Consider the following 13,783-nt stretch of genomic DNA (forward strand, 5'->3'; position numbering starts at 1 on the left):
CCCTCCCGCCTGGACAAGCCTCAACCACCTGCACTTGTCTGTAAGCGGGACCTTAACGGCTCCCGGGGGCACGGGCTGTGCAGAGGAGAGGGTTTATGCTTTTATTTTTATTTTTTAAATATGTATTTATTTATTTGAAAGGCGGATTTATAGAGAGGCAGAAGCCGAGAGAAAGAGAGGTCTTCCATCCGCTGGGTCACTCCCAAATGGCCACAATGGCTGGAGCTGCGCCAATCCGAAGCCAGGAGCTTCTTCTGCGTCTCCCACGTGGGTGCAGGGGCCCAAGGACTTGGGCCATCTTCTACTGCCTTCCCAGACCATAGCAGAGACCTGGATGGGAAGTGGAGCAGCCAGGACTCGAACCAGCACCCTTATGGGATGCTGGCACCACAGGCGCTGGCCCCAGTTTATGCTTTCAGATTCAGTGGCCAGGGAGGCCTGAGTTGACCAAGTCCTGCAGGAGGCAAGCAAAGGCCTGTATGCTTCCAGGGAGAGCAAGAAGGCAGAGGCCCCGGCATGACGAGAGGCGGGCATCAGGGGACTTGGGGAGGGGCAGGCAGCTTGCTGTGTGCAGCAGGGAGCTGAGGGGTCAGGGAGGCCTCTGGGCAAGGGGCATCCGAGTTGAGGCTCGGATGTCAGGAAGCCTGATCCTGGACCAGCCCTGAGCCTCGTGTCCTCTGCGGCCCGAGGCCAGCCACGTCCCCTGGGCCTCGGTTTCCCCACCTGCTGCCTGTGAAGGTGGCCTAGCTGACACCCAGGGTTGGGTGAGGTGCAGGGACGCCGCCCCCCTCTCCGCCTCCAGCCTGGCCCCCGGCACCCACCTCGGCCTCCGCGTGGTATCTGTGTGGGTGGGGGTGGCAGCTCTGAGCAGAGCCAGGACCTGGGTGTTTGGTGTGGTCATCGCCCCTGTCTTCTCTCCTGAGCTGAACCCTGGCTCCCAAAGAGACACACTGGGGTCCTAGCCCCCAGGACTTCACAAAGCTGTCTCATTTGGGCTTTACTGGGGTAACTGAGTTGAAATGAGATGGGGAGACGGGGGGGCGATGAAGCTACGGCTCGGGAGTCCCAGTTCCACTTGTGATTCCAGTGTACATTACTGTGCACCCTGGCAGACGGCAGGCGATGGCTCAAGGACCCACACGGGAGACCTGGATGGAGTTCCAGGCTCCTGGCTTCAGCCTGGCTCAGCCCCGGTTGTTACGGGTCTTTGGGGGAGTGAGCCAGTGGATGGGATACGTCTATGTCTGTGTGCGTGTGACTCTCTGCCTTTCAAACCAACAAGTGTAAATAAAGAAATGAAATGAGGTCATCGTAGTGGGCCCTAATCCAGCAGGACTGGTGCCCTTATAAAGAGGGGAGACACAGATGTGTGCAGAGGGCAGGGGTGGGATGCACACAGGGAGAGACGGCTGTGAAAGGCAGAAGTTGGGGAGGGGGCTGGGGTGCATCCGCGAGTATCCAGAAGCTGCCGGGAGCAGGAGGACTGTCCGGAACGAGCCATCCGCAGTGCCTCTCAGACACAGGGGGTGGAGGCGCACGGCCTTGACTCTGGACCTTGGAGCTTCAGATGTCCCTGTGGCCCTAAGGCACCCCGCTTGTCGTATGTGTCCCAGCAGCCCTGGCTGCCATGTACAATACAAATCCCAGTGCATGGCCCTGCCAGTGCACTGAAGCCAGGAAGTGCACCCCAAATCAGGAGTCAGTACCGAGGCGTATCACCCAAGTTCGAAGCTGCAGAGCCGGGGCCAACACTGTGATGTAGCAGGTAAAGCCACCGGCATCCCACATGGGTACCAATTCAAGTCCCGGCTCCTTCACTTCTGATCCAGCTCTCTGCTGTGGCCTGGGAAGGCAGTAGAAGATGGCCCAAGTGCTTTGGCCCCTGCACCTGTTCCTGGCTCCTGGATTCAGATCAGCCCAGCACTGGCCGTTGCAGCCATTTAAGGAGAGAACCAGTGGATGAAAGACCTCTCTCTCTCTCTCTCTCTCCCCTTCTCTCTCTCCCTCCCTCTGCCGCTCTATAACTCTGCATTTCAAATAAATAAATAAATTTTTTTAAATGCTGCAGAGTTTTGTCTTTTCTATTTATATCCTTTTTCTCTTACATATTTATTTCCTTTCCTCTGCCATATATTAAAAAATAGCTTCAATTTTGAAAATTCAAAACCCCAACCTAGCAGCTTTTCTACTTGTTCCTCCCGCAGTGTTTCATGTTTGAGCCCAGGCCTCCCGCAGGCCTCAGCTCAAATGTGGGTCACTCCAAGAGGCCTGAGGGAGGCCTGAGCACCGGTCACTGTCCCTGACCCCCCCTCCACCACCGTGCCCAGCACTGGGCACTGAGTTGTCCTTTGTTCCCTGCCAGTCTCTCCTTCTGGGAGTCAGAACTGTGTGGGCGAGGATTTCTGTCTGTTTTGTTCTCTGCTGGAGCCCCCGTGCCTGGAACATAGCTGGCGTTCAGTAAATATTTATAGAATAGATGGTGGAAGGAAGGGTAGGTGGATGGATGGATGGATGGATGGATGATGGGAGGGTGTGTGTGTGTGTGGATGATGGGAGGGTGGGTGGATGGATGGGTGTGTGAGTGGGTGGATGGGTGGGTGGGTGGGTGGGTGTGTGAGTGGGTGGGTGGATGGATGGGTGTGTGAGTGGGTGGGTGGGTGGATGGGTGTGTGAGTGTGTGGGTGGGTGGATGGGTGTGTGAGTGGGTGGGTGGGTGGATGGATGGGTGTGTGAGTGGGTGGGTGGATGGGTGGGTGGGTGGGTGGGTGGATGGGAGGGAGGGAGGTGGACCCATGCATAGTGGATGCATGCAGTGTTTTGCTAGTTGTCTCCAGTGGGCTGAGCTCACACGTGTGGCAGCCTTATTTCTGTGCCACCTCACATGCTACAGGACATGTGCTACAGACAGAAACAGACATGGACGACTACCCCTACAGCACACTGAGACCACAACCTGCAGGTCCCCTGGCCACTGTGTCCCCTTAGACATGATGCCCTCCCTTCGAGATACGCAGGCCGATTTGGTGCGCTGATGCCGGTGTGGGGAGCCAAAGCTAGTGCTTGCCTCTGGCTTTCCAGGAAACCTGAGGCTCCTAGCAGTGCCCTGGCTTCAAGATGAGGCTCCCTGAAGCCCGGCTGGCCCAATGCCCCTCCAGGCCCCAGTGGGGACGTCCCTTCCCTGGGACAGCCACTCTGGTGGTGTGCGTGACTGGCTCCAGAGCCTGGGGCCTCCCCTCTGACCAGCCTAGGTGTAGCATCCCACAGCTGCTTGCTGGGGCTTACTGAAGGTGGCGGGAGGCCCCCCCTTCCCGCCCATGTCCTTCCTCCCCAGCCCAGGCTCTCCCCGCTCCTGGGCACCTGCCCCTCTGGTCTCCCCTGAGTTCCCTTTAAGCTGTTTTAAGGGGAGACAGGGGAAGGGAAAAGTTACAAACACCAGCATGTCATGGCTGGCGTTCGCAGGACGGGAGAAACCAGTCTTGTATTTTGGAGAAGAGGGGCCTCTGTGCATGCGTCCACCTCTCCCAGCCACCAGCGCCAACCTACACACCAGTCCAGGTCCTGGCGTTAGGTGCAAAGCCCGGGCATGGCGGAGCTTAGCAGCGGGCAGAGAGAAGGCAAAGAAAGGACGTCCAGGAGACACCCACCCTCCTGGTACCTGGGGGTCCTTCCTAGGATGAGGCCAGCGGGGCTTGGGCACGCCCGAGGGCTCTTGGGGCCTATTGGATTTGCACCTGGTAAACCAGTAGGAGCTGCGTCTGTGTTTGGACACAGGAGTGGGAGCTGGCCAGTGTTCCAGATCTAGGAGCGGCAGTCCGCTGCTTAGAGACAGCCTTGGGGCCAGGGGCTTGGCGACGAGTCAGGGCCCCGAGCTCGGCTCCCCGAGGAGGCAGGTGAGACTGAGTGCGGCAGCCCTCCGAGCAGCGTGGTGCCTTGGGAGCCCGCAGGTCGGGTTCGGGGTTTACTGTTTCGACTGTGGGAAACCACTGGACAAGGACTGCTGCGGTTGCTGGTGTCTTAACCTGTAGGCTCCCCCTCTGTATGTCTGTCTCTCTCCTTCTCCCCCTTTGAACTGGTCAGGGAGAATGGCTGTGCGTCCCAGGACGACTCCCCGGCTGGATTATCACTGTACCTAGTACGCACTGAGGCCTGGAGCGCTACATCGAGTGTGCAGTGGAGCCCGGGTGCTAGCCTGGGCTGACGTGACTGAACGTGTGCCCTTGTCCTCAGTCTTCACAGCCACTGGGAGTTGCACCTTGCTGCCTTGGAGGGATCGGACCCGGCTGTGTGTGATGTCATGCTGTTCCTCAGGACCCGCTGTGTGTGTGTGATGTCAGGTAACTGTTAGGACCCGCTGTGTGTGTGTGTGATGTCAGGCTATTTGTTAGGACGTGTCGTGTTGATCCATCCTTCAGTCTATGACATCCAGCGCTCTCTCTCTCTCTCTCTCTCTCTCTTTCTCTCTGTAGGGTTAGCAGATATTGATATTTTGTGCCTCATTTTAATGAACAATGGTTTTATCTTCCATGCCGTCAACTAACAGTTCTTACTAAAAAGGCATCAAAGTGTTATGTTATTAACAAATGCTTCAAAAATCTACTTAAATTCTTTGGAATATTCTTAAACAGGGTAGACAAGTTATTGAAGTTTGCAGATACAATCCTTTGTTCCTTTAAAAAAGAGATTTATTTATTTGCTTATTTACTTGACAGGCAGAGAGAGAGAGAGAGAGAGAGAGAGAGAGAGAGAGATCCTCTATCTGCTTGTTTACTCCCAGATGGCTGAAACAGCCAGGGCTGGTCCAGGCCGAAGCCAGGAGCCAGGAGCTCCTGCAGGTCTCCCACGAGGGTGGCAGGGACCCAAGTACTCGGGCCACCTTTCCCTGCCTCCCCCGGCACATTAGCGGGGAGCTGGATCAGAAGCGGAGCAGCTGGGACTCAGACCAGCGTTCCGATATGGGGTGCCGGTGCCACAAGTGGTGGCTTAGCCTGCTCTGCCACAACACCAGTCTCTCCCACGGACAGACTCTTAGAGGTTATTCTCACCGACCCTCCCATCAGGCTACCAGAGAAAGCCTCACATCCCGGGAATCACCAAACCAGTCCACCGGCACAAGGAAACGCGTGGGCTGCCAGCTGCAAGAGCCCTGCTCTGAGGGTGGCGAGCTCCGGTGTGCTGAAGCGGATGGATCGGCGATTCTCGCTGCACAGCTCGGAGAAGGCTCAGGTCTCTCCCTCCACTGTTCCTGCTGACACAAAGTTGTGACAGTCATACCCAGTAAACAAACAGGAAAGTCAAAATATCAAAGGGGCGCGAGTCCAGCCTAGCAGTTAAGACGCCAGCCCAGATGCCCGTGTCCCGTGTCACGGTGCCTGGATTCGAACTCAGGCTCCAGCGCCTAACTCCACCTTCCTGCTAATGCAGACCTCGGGAGGTGCGACGATGGCTCAGCGGGTCAGTGCCCGCCACCCACGCGGAAACACAGATGGAGTGCCCAGCTCACGCGGATGGAGTGCCCAGCTCCTGGCTCTGCCAGGCTCAGCCCTGGCTGTTGCAGACATTTGGGAAGTGAACCAGTGGGTAGGAATCTCTCTCTCTCTCTCTCTCTCTGCCTTTCAAATAAATAGTGCTTTGCTCTTTCTGCTGTAAGCGGAGACCTGCTAAAAATACCTTGTGTCATCCATGTGACTGTGCACTTTGTCCAAACACCTGTTCCTTCAGCCCCGCCTCCTCCTGACCTTCCAATATTTGCTGTTGAAGAAATGCATTTTAGTTCCCGATCAGTTTGGTTTTTACTTATTACAGTTTTTACCTAGCCTCTTTAAAACACACACACACACAAGAACAAATGGTTCTCAGTGGTACTGTTTCTCCTTTGCTATTAAGAAAAAAAAAAAAACAGCTTAAAAACATTTATCTTCAAGTTTCAAGAAATTTTGAAAAATACTGGTTTGAGCATGATACAACTTTAAATTCAACAGCGTTGGAAAAACCGCAGCGGTCTGTGTGGACATTTGTTGTTTACGTGTTGTGCTACTTGGGATGGCTTTGTATTATGTAAGCTAATAGCTCAAGGCCAGTCTAGCTCAAGGCCAGGCTCTTCATTTGAAATGTGTAGGCACAAATCCACATCTCAACAACTGACGTCCAACAAACTACACAGATTTGACACGTACAACCTGGAGCCATCGCCATAGACAACACATCTCCCTCAGCCTCACAGGTTTCCTGGTGCCCCCTCCCAGTCCGTCTTTCCCACCTCTCACTCCCCACGGCAGGCAACCACTCTTCTGTTTTTATTTTTTATTTTTTTATTTTTATTTATTTATTTATTTATTTATTTTTATTTTTTGACAGGCAGAGTGGACAGTGAGAGAGAGAGACAGAGAGAAAGGTCTTCCTTTGCCGTTGGTTCACCCTCCAATGGCCGCCGCGGCCGGCGCGCTGCGGCCGGCGCACCGCGCTGATCCGATGGCAGGAGCCAGGAGCCAGGTACTTCTCCTGGTCTCCCATGGGGTGCAGAGCCCAAGCACCTGGGCCATCCTCCACTGCACTCCCGGGCCACAGCAGAGAGCTGGCCTGGAAGAGGGGCAACCGGGACAGAACCCGGCACCCCGACCGGGACTAGAACCTGGTGTGCCGGCGCCGCTAGGCGGAGGATTAGCCTAGTGAGCCGTGGCGCCGGCCCACTCTTCTGTTGCGAGAGTCTAGTTTCCACTTTCTAGAATTTTCTACAAATTGAATTATGCAGTAGGGACTCTTGGTCTGGCTTCTGCTCTGCAGCCCACTTATCTGAGATGCAGACGTGCTGTGGCGTGCATCAAGGGCTCCTCAGCCCAGCCCCTCCTCTGTTCCTCTGTCCTCAGAGTAGCACTGGCTGGCCCCTGCCTCCCTCCCTCCCGGCCCAGTGACTCCATCAGGCGACCTGGGGTCACCTTGTTAGGTAGGAAGTCAGATATGAGCTTATGTGTGTGTGACATAAAGGCCTAAAGAGAAGATGTCTATGTCCAGCATCTGCAGCTGCATCTCAAAGTCATCCTGATAATGTTTCAGGGACAGCCCAGTGTTCACATCCTGCCCTGCCCCCTCCTACCCGATAACCTGCCAGGTGGGGTCCCCGCCCCTTCTGCCTGACAGTCTCCCACAATCTCCCAGATGCAGCCCAGTATCTGCATGTCAAACACCCTGCTCCGGATCCCCATTCTCTAGGGGGTCCTGCTCACCCTTCCTCTGAACCCAGGATGGCCCAGCTAGGCTTCCTCCTGTCTGATACCTTCAAGGGAAAACTCAGATAGGAGCTGTGGGGAGCAACTGGGAGCAACTCGGACTAGACTAAGTTACTGGAATTAAGACTTATTCTATGCATCTGCTCTCCCACAATATGGCGCTGGGAGAGGAGGAAACAGCTTCTACACAGCTGCCTCCAGTACAACCAACAGCAGGACCTGCTCCTGATTGGAGGAGAGCAGCATACTCGGCGTGTGGGTAGCAGAGTTGGGATTGGTGGAAGAGGACTATAAAGGAGGAGAGAGACAACATGCACCAGGAACATCTAAGGGGAACATCTAAGAGGAACACCTGTGCAGCCCCCGAGAGAGCCAGTCGGCGGTGTGCCGCTCCCCCACGGAAGTGGGGAAAAGTGGCAGGGGGAACCGCCCCTCCACGGAGGTGGAAGGGTCGGTAGCCAACCCGGGAAGAACCAGCAGCAAACCCGGGGAGGGCCGAGCAGACAAAAGAACAGCGCAGGGTCCTGTGTCGTTCCTCCACGAAGACGGGGAGCGACATAATGGTGCCGTGACTCGGATATGAAGCCTAGGCAGGGTTTAGTGTCGTTCCTCCACGAAGAGGGGGAGCGACAGGAGCTTCTTAATATTTACAGCCATAAAATCCTTTGTTTCGGGAGGAGATGAGTGAACACAGAGACCCATCTCCTTAAAACCCCCGGCCTCAACCGGACTGCACGATCAGCCCTCTGCCTCTCTGCTGAGCCGCCCACCTGGTCTGGCCAGGTGTCATCTCTCCACTCAACCATGTCACCTCCACCCCACCCCCCCACCTAGTCTCTCAGGATCCGTCTGGAGAAGTGCCCATCCATCCTTACGGATGTCCCTGCCCTAATAAACCTTGCTATTTTGCCTCCCACTACTCTCTGTCTCACGCCTGAATTCTTTCTTGCGCGAAGACAAGGACCCTGCGATTTCTCCAGTAACACGGTCACGGCTGCAGTAATTATCTGTGCACAAGCTGAGCGTGGACGTGAGCTTCCGTTTCTCCGGAGTGGGATGGCTGCTCCACTATGGGGAGTGTGCGTTTAGCATTTTAAGAAACTGCCAGACGGATGTGCAGAGCGGCTGCGCTCCTGGCCGCCAGCACCGTATGTGAGTTCTGGGCGCAGCAGTCAGGGTTTAAGTTTGGTGGTGTGAGGCATAAACTCACTCTGAGTGTTTTGTTATTTGTTTTGTTTTTTTTTTAAAGATTTATTTTATTTATTTGAAAGACAGAGTTACAGAGAGAGGTAGAGCCAGAGGGAGAGTGAGAGGTCTTCCATCTGGGTTCTCTCCCCAGATGACCACAGCGGCCAGTGCTGAGCTGATCCGAAGCCTGGAGCCAGGAGCCAGGAGCCAGGAGCTTCTTCTAGGTCTCCCACGTGGGTGCAGCGGCCCAATCACTTGTGCCATCCTCCACTGCTTTCCCAGGCCACAGCAGAGAGCTGGAAGGGAAGTGGAAGAGCCAGGACTCAAACTGGCGCCCATATGGGATGCCGGCTCTTCAGGCTGGGGCTTTAACCCCGTTATGCCACAGAGCCAACCTCTGTTTTGTTATTTGAAACTTTCTTTTTTAAATTTCTATTTTTCATTTTATTTGAAAGGCTGAGACAGACATCTTGTAACCACTGATTCACTCCCCAAATACCTACACCACCCTCATGTGGTGGTGGGGAGCCAGAGAAGAGTAGATTTGAGAAAGATTTTGTTAGAGGTACATCATGGCCGCAAAAGACTTTCTCACTGGCAGCATGCCATTAAGGTGATAGTAATCTAAAGAATAAGACACAATTGTCTAACATGTATTTTTTTAATTGACACATACTAATTATACGTATTTGTGAAGTGCAGTGTGACATCTTCACACACGTGTGCCATGTGTAGTGAGCAGGTCAGGGTGATCGGCACATGCCATCTCAGACTTTTATCGCTTCTTTGTGATGGGAACATTCGAAGCCCTCTCTAGGGGTGGGTGGGGCACCAGGTTCAGCCGGCTCTGGCGATGCCTGCATCCCATCCTGGAGTGCCTGTCCCAGCTCTGGCTGCCCCACCTCGGACCCAGCGCCCTGCTAACGTGCCTGGGGAGACAGCAGAAGACGGCCCAAGTACTCCGGCCCTTGCTGCCCCTGTGGGAGGCCCAGATAGTGCAGGTGCCTGACTTCAGCTTGACACAGCCGCAGCTGTTGTGGCCATCTGGGGAGTGAACCAGGGATGAAAGATCTCTCTCCTCTCTCTCTGTCTCTCTACCTTTCAAATAAAAAGCAGATCTTTAAAAAAAATCCTTCCTACTCCTATTTTGAAATAGTTTTTGTCAACCAGTTACCTACTGTGCTATAGAACACTGGAAATTATTCCTGCTGACTGCACCCCTGCACCGTTAACCATCCTCTCCCCACTCCCCACCCCTACCCCCCACTTCCTAGGCTTGGTAACCACAGCTTCTATCCTGTTCTCCACGTCCTTGAGACTACTTTAAAAAATATTTTGAAGTTTATTTTCATGTATTTGAAAGGCAGAGACACGGCGATCTCGCATCCACTGAGAGACTTCCCAGCTGGGCCAGCTGTGGGACCACAGCTCATGGGGCCCCGTGTGGGCGCAGGAACGCCAGCTCTGAGCCAGCACTGCTGCCCTGGGGTGCGCATGAGCAGGAAGCCGGGTCGGGGGCAGAGCTGGGACTCCATGTGGGGCACTTACCTGTCACCAAATGCACGCGCCACACACGGCCTCACACGGGAGAACATGCAGTAGCTCTCTGTGCCTGGCTTAGTCTGCTTAATATGCCCCTGTCTCACCCATGTTGCTGTAAATTATGAAATTCATTTTTTAATTAATTTATTTATTTGAAAGTCAGAGTTACACAGAGAGAGAAGGAGAAGCAGAGGCAGAGAGACAGAGAGAGAGAGAGAGAGAGGTCTTCTGTCCACTGGTTCATTTCCCAACAGCCAGAGCTGCGCCGATCTGAAACCAGGAGCCAGGAGCTTCTTCCCAGCCTCCCACGTGGGTGCAGGGATCCAAGGACTTGGGCCATCCTCCACTGCTTTCCCAGACAATAGCAGAGAGAGGGATCGGAAGTGGAGCAACTAGGACTCGAACCGGCGTCCATATGAGATGCTGGCAGCAGCTTTACCCGTTAAACCACAGCACTGGCCCCAAGATTTTATTTATTTTACTAAGATGGCTATTTTAGACAAAACCTTTAGAACACAAAGGGTTTGCTTTCACAGCTGGCCAGAGTAAGTTCTAGTGTTCCATGGGGGAGGGGAGGAATTATAGTTCACAACCATTGATTACTCTGCATAAATTACCGGAAGAGAGGACGTGGTGGGCTCCAAACACGAAGAAAAGATGAGGTGCAAACGTAACTGCCTGACTCGATCAGCAGCCGTGCGTTGGAGTACTGTTCCGTACCCATCAGTAGCGGGGCTGGCGCTGGGGCACGGCGGGCTAACCTCCGCCGCGGGCGCCAGTTCCGTGGTAATCCTTAATATCATTCACGTGTCCCCATGCATGCTTCTCGCTGGTTCCGAGGGGCACTGTGCACTCCGGTTACCTGACACAAGCGAAACAAACCCGGGGTCATTCGTGGGTAGTCCTAGCCCGACGAGCGACCCGTTTTGATCGCCTTGGATAAGGGAACTGGTCTGGAATGGCCCTATGGCCTCATCTGGGGTGTTCTCAAGACAGCCCCCCACTAGCACGGCGTTGAGGTCTCGTTTCTCTCTCACTGGGCGCCCCTCCGGATGCATGAGCCCCTCCGCGTGGGCCCTCGGAGCCCCGATCACGAGGGCGAGGGGCTCGGGGGCTTCATTTTCCGGGGTCATTATGACGTGGCCCTGGGGTGACGTCACCCTCGTTGAAGGCAAGGCTCTGCACGAGGCGACACAGCGGGCTTGGTCGTCACGTAGCATCGCCAGCAGGACGGCCACTGCGGACATTCGGGCGCGTCCCCGGGGGCTCCCTCAGGACCGCAGGTGCACCTGCCAAACACGTTCTCTCAGAGAGTGAATCGGGTCTCCCCTGCGCCTCAGGGACCTCGCGGACAGCCCAGTCCGGATCCAAAGGGGGCGTCCGGCTGAATTTCCCTTCCTCGGCCCTAGTTCCTGCCCAACCGCCGCGCGCCCCGCCCCGCGCTGCCTGGGACCCGGACCCCAGGCTCCGGGGCCAGGCCCAGGGCCCCGCGACTCCGCCGCATCCCGCTGACGTAACGTCTGGTCGAACCCCCTCAGCACCTCGACCAATCGGAGCTGGCCGTGGGCGGGAGGCGGCGACGTTGCCCAATCGCGTCCCGCCGACTACTCGCGCCTCGCCCAATCGTGAGGCGATACCGTCAAACCGCGGACAAATCAGGGAAGGCGGGGAAAAGTGAAGGGGTGTGGCCACGTGCCCTGTCTTCCACGCCTGGTCTTGGCGGTTCTGGGCATGCGTGAAAGAGGCGGCATCTATGTTTTGTCGAATTGAAGGAATTGTTGCAAACCGTTCTTCCACGCTGTGAGATTTGGTTGAATTAAAACTAAACATTCTGCACTGATCTATCCAAGCGCTGGAAGTGACACCTTTGATTTATATTTGTATTCTAAAAAAAAGGCAATATTTCATTTTACCAGTGTACTAGAGTGACCTCAGATAAGCAAGGGTCCCAGGGCCAAACTTTGCAACATGGATTAATAAAGTTTCGTCTCTGATTTTGCTTAAGAATACGGACAAAACGCTCATCTTTATTTTTTTAAGATTTATTTATTTATTCGAAAGGCAAAACGACCCAGAGAAAGGGAGAGAGGGAGAGAGAGAGAGAGAGTTCTAACACTGGTTCACTCCCCAAATGGCCAAACCAGCCAGGGTAGGCCAGGAGCCAGGAGCTCCACCCTGGTCTCACGTGTAAGAGGCAGGGGCCACCTTCCTCCCCAGACATCTGAGCAGAGGGCCGGATTGGAAGCAGAGCAGCAGGGACTCAAATTGGCACTGGGTTGGCCGGCGCCGCGGCTCACTAGGCTAATCCTCCGCCTTGCGGCGCCGGCACACCAGGTTCTAGTCCCGGTTGGGGCGCCGGATTCTGTCCCGGTTGCCCCTCTTCCAGGCCAGCCCTCTGCTGTGGCCAGGGAGTGCAGTGGAGGATGGCCCAGGTGCTTGGGCCCTGCACCCCATGGGAGACCAGGAAAAGCACCTGGCTCCTGGCTCCTGCCATCGGATCAGCGCGGTGCGCTGGCCGCAGCGCGCCGGCCGCGGCGGCCATTGGAGGGTGAACCAACGGCAAAGGAAGACCTTTCTCTCTGTCTCTCTCTCTCACTGTCCACTCTGCCTGTCAAAAAAAATAAAAATAAAATAAAATAAAAAAAATAAAAAAACAAATTGGCACTGGGTTATGGGATGCCGGCACCGCGAGTGACAGCTTAACCCGCTGTGCCACAACGCCAGTCCCAAGATACTCATCGTCAAGGGTTTAACAGCAGCTGTCTCGTTGGGCTTTTGTGAGTACTGGATGAATTGGTCCGAGGGTTCTCAGATCAATGCCTAACCCGAATGGGCACTTGTGCACTGGGGGAGGGGGCAGCCACGGTCTCAGAGCAGGCGGGAGCCCCCAGACTTTGAAGCAGGAAGGATCTGGCTCCCGGGCGTCCTCTCGCCTCATACGGTTGACTTCAGCTTTCTTCCCGCCCTGTAAACGGGAGCTGGTGTAGGACAAAATGACAGCAGGTGTGGCACCGACACAGGGCAGGTTCTCAGTAACAAGAGCTGTGTCGGGGACGGACGCTGGCTCCGCGGTCCCTTCTCTTCCCGATGCCAAGCCTCCAGGCTGTGAGCTGGAGCAACAAGGCTGTTCCGGCCCACGGGACACAGGCGGAAGTGACCGGCACACCTCCTGTCTGCCTCCCTCCCTGATTCCTCGTCTGCATGGCTGCACATGATAGGAGAACCGGGGGACGAAGGTTCTAGAATCCCTGCAGCCCCACTTGGAACTCAACCAGGAAAACCCACTTGGGAGTGCTGTGTGGGAGAGACGGGAAAAATTCACTTTTATTGAGTCACCACTGAAATGCTGAGGTGGTTTGTCACATCCATTAGCCAACCTGACTAATACACCCCCATTTCTGTTATTACTGTGTTTTTTTTTTTAATCCCTCCACAACTGTACTTTTTTAACCTGTGTTATGTGTTTATTGAAAGTTAGTGGGGTTGGCCGGCGCCGCGGCTCACTAGGCTAATCCTCCGCCTAGCGGCGCCAGCACACTGGGTTCTAGTCCTGGTCAGGGCGCCGGATTCTGTCCTGGTTACCCCTCTTCCAGGCCAGCTCTCTGCTGTGGCCCGGGAAAGCAGTGGAGGATGGCCCAGGTGCTTGGGCCCCTGCACCTGGGTGGGAGACCTGGAAGAAGCTCCTGGCTCCTGGCTTTGGATCGGCGCAGCTCCGGCCGTAGCGGCCATCTAGGGAGTGAACCAATGGAAGGAAGACCTTTCTCTCTGTCTCTCCCTCTCACTGTCTATAACTCTACCTCTCAAATAAATAAATAAATAAAATATTTTTT

General features: G+C 55.1%; 1 protein-coding gene and 1 long non-coding RNA gene across 2 annotated transcripts in view; one reads left to right on the forward strand and one right to left on the reverse strand.

The window, feature by feature from the left end:
- PLPP7 (phospholipid phosphatase 7 (inactive)) overlaps window positions 1-2,065 on the forward strand; it is a 32,980-nt gene extending 30,915 nt beyond the window's left edge. Inside the window, exon 2 of the mRNA XM_051835355.2 lies at window positions 1,830-2,065. Coding sequence (XP_051691315.1) covers window positions 1,830-1,858 — 29 coding nt within the window. The 3' untranslated portion in view covers window positions 1,859-2,065. The remainder of the gene's footprint in view (window positions 1-1,829) is intronic.
- Window positions 2,066-8,441: 6,376 nt separating this feature from the next.
- On the reverse strand, window positions 8,442-11,488 carry LOC138845430 (uncharacterized). Its single transcript, XR_011382664.1, has 3 exons — window positions 11,243-11,488; window positions 10,571-10,815; window positions 8,442-8,707 (listed from the first exon to the last, which is right to left on the reverse strand). It is a non-coding gene; the product is annotated as an uncharacterized lncRNA (long non-coding RNA).
- Between the last annotated feature and the right edge of the window lie 2,295 nt (window positions 11,489-13,783).

The sequence above is a fragment of the Oryctolagus cuniculus genome, chromosome 1 (assembly GCF_964237555.1).
Source record: "Oryctolagus cuniculus chromosome 1, mOryCun1.1, whole genome shotgun sequence".
Taxonomy (NCBI): Eukaryota; Metazoa; Chordata; class Mammalia; order Lagomorpha; family Leporidae; genus Oryctolagus; species Oryctolagus cuniculus.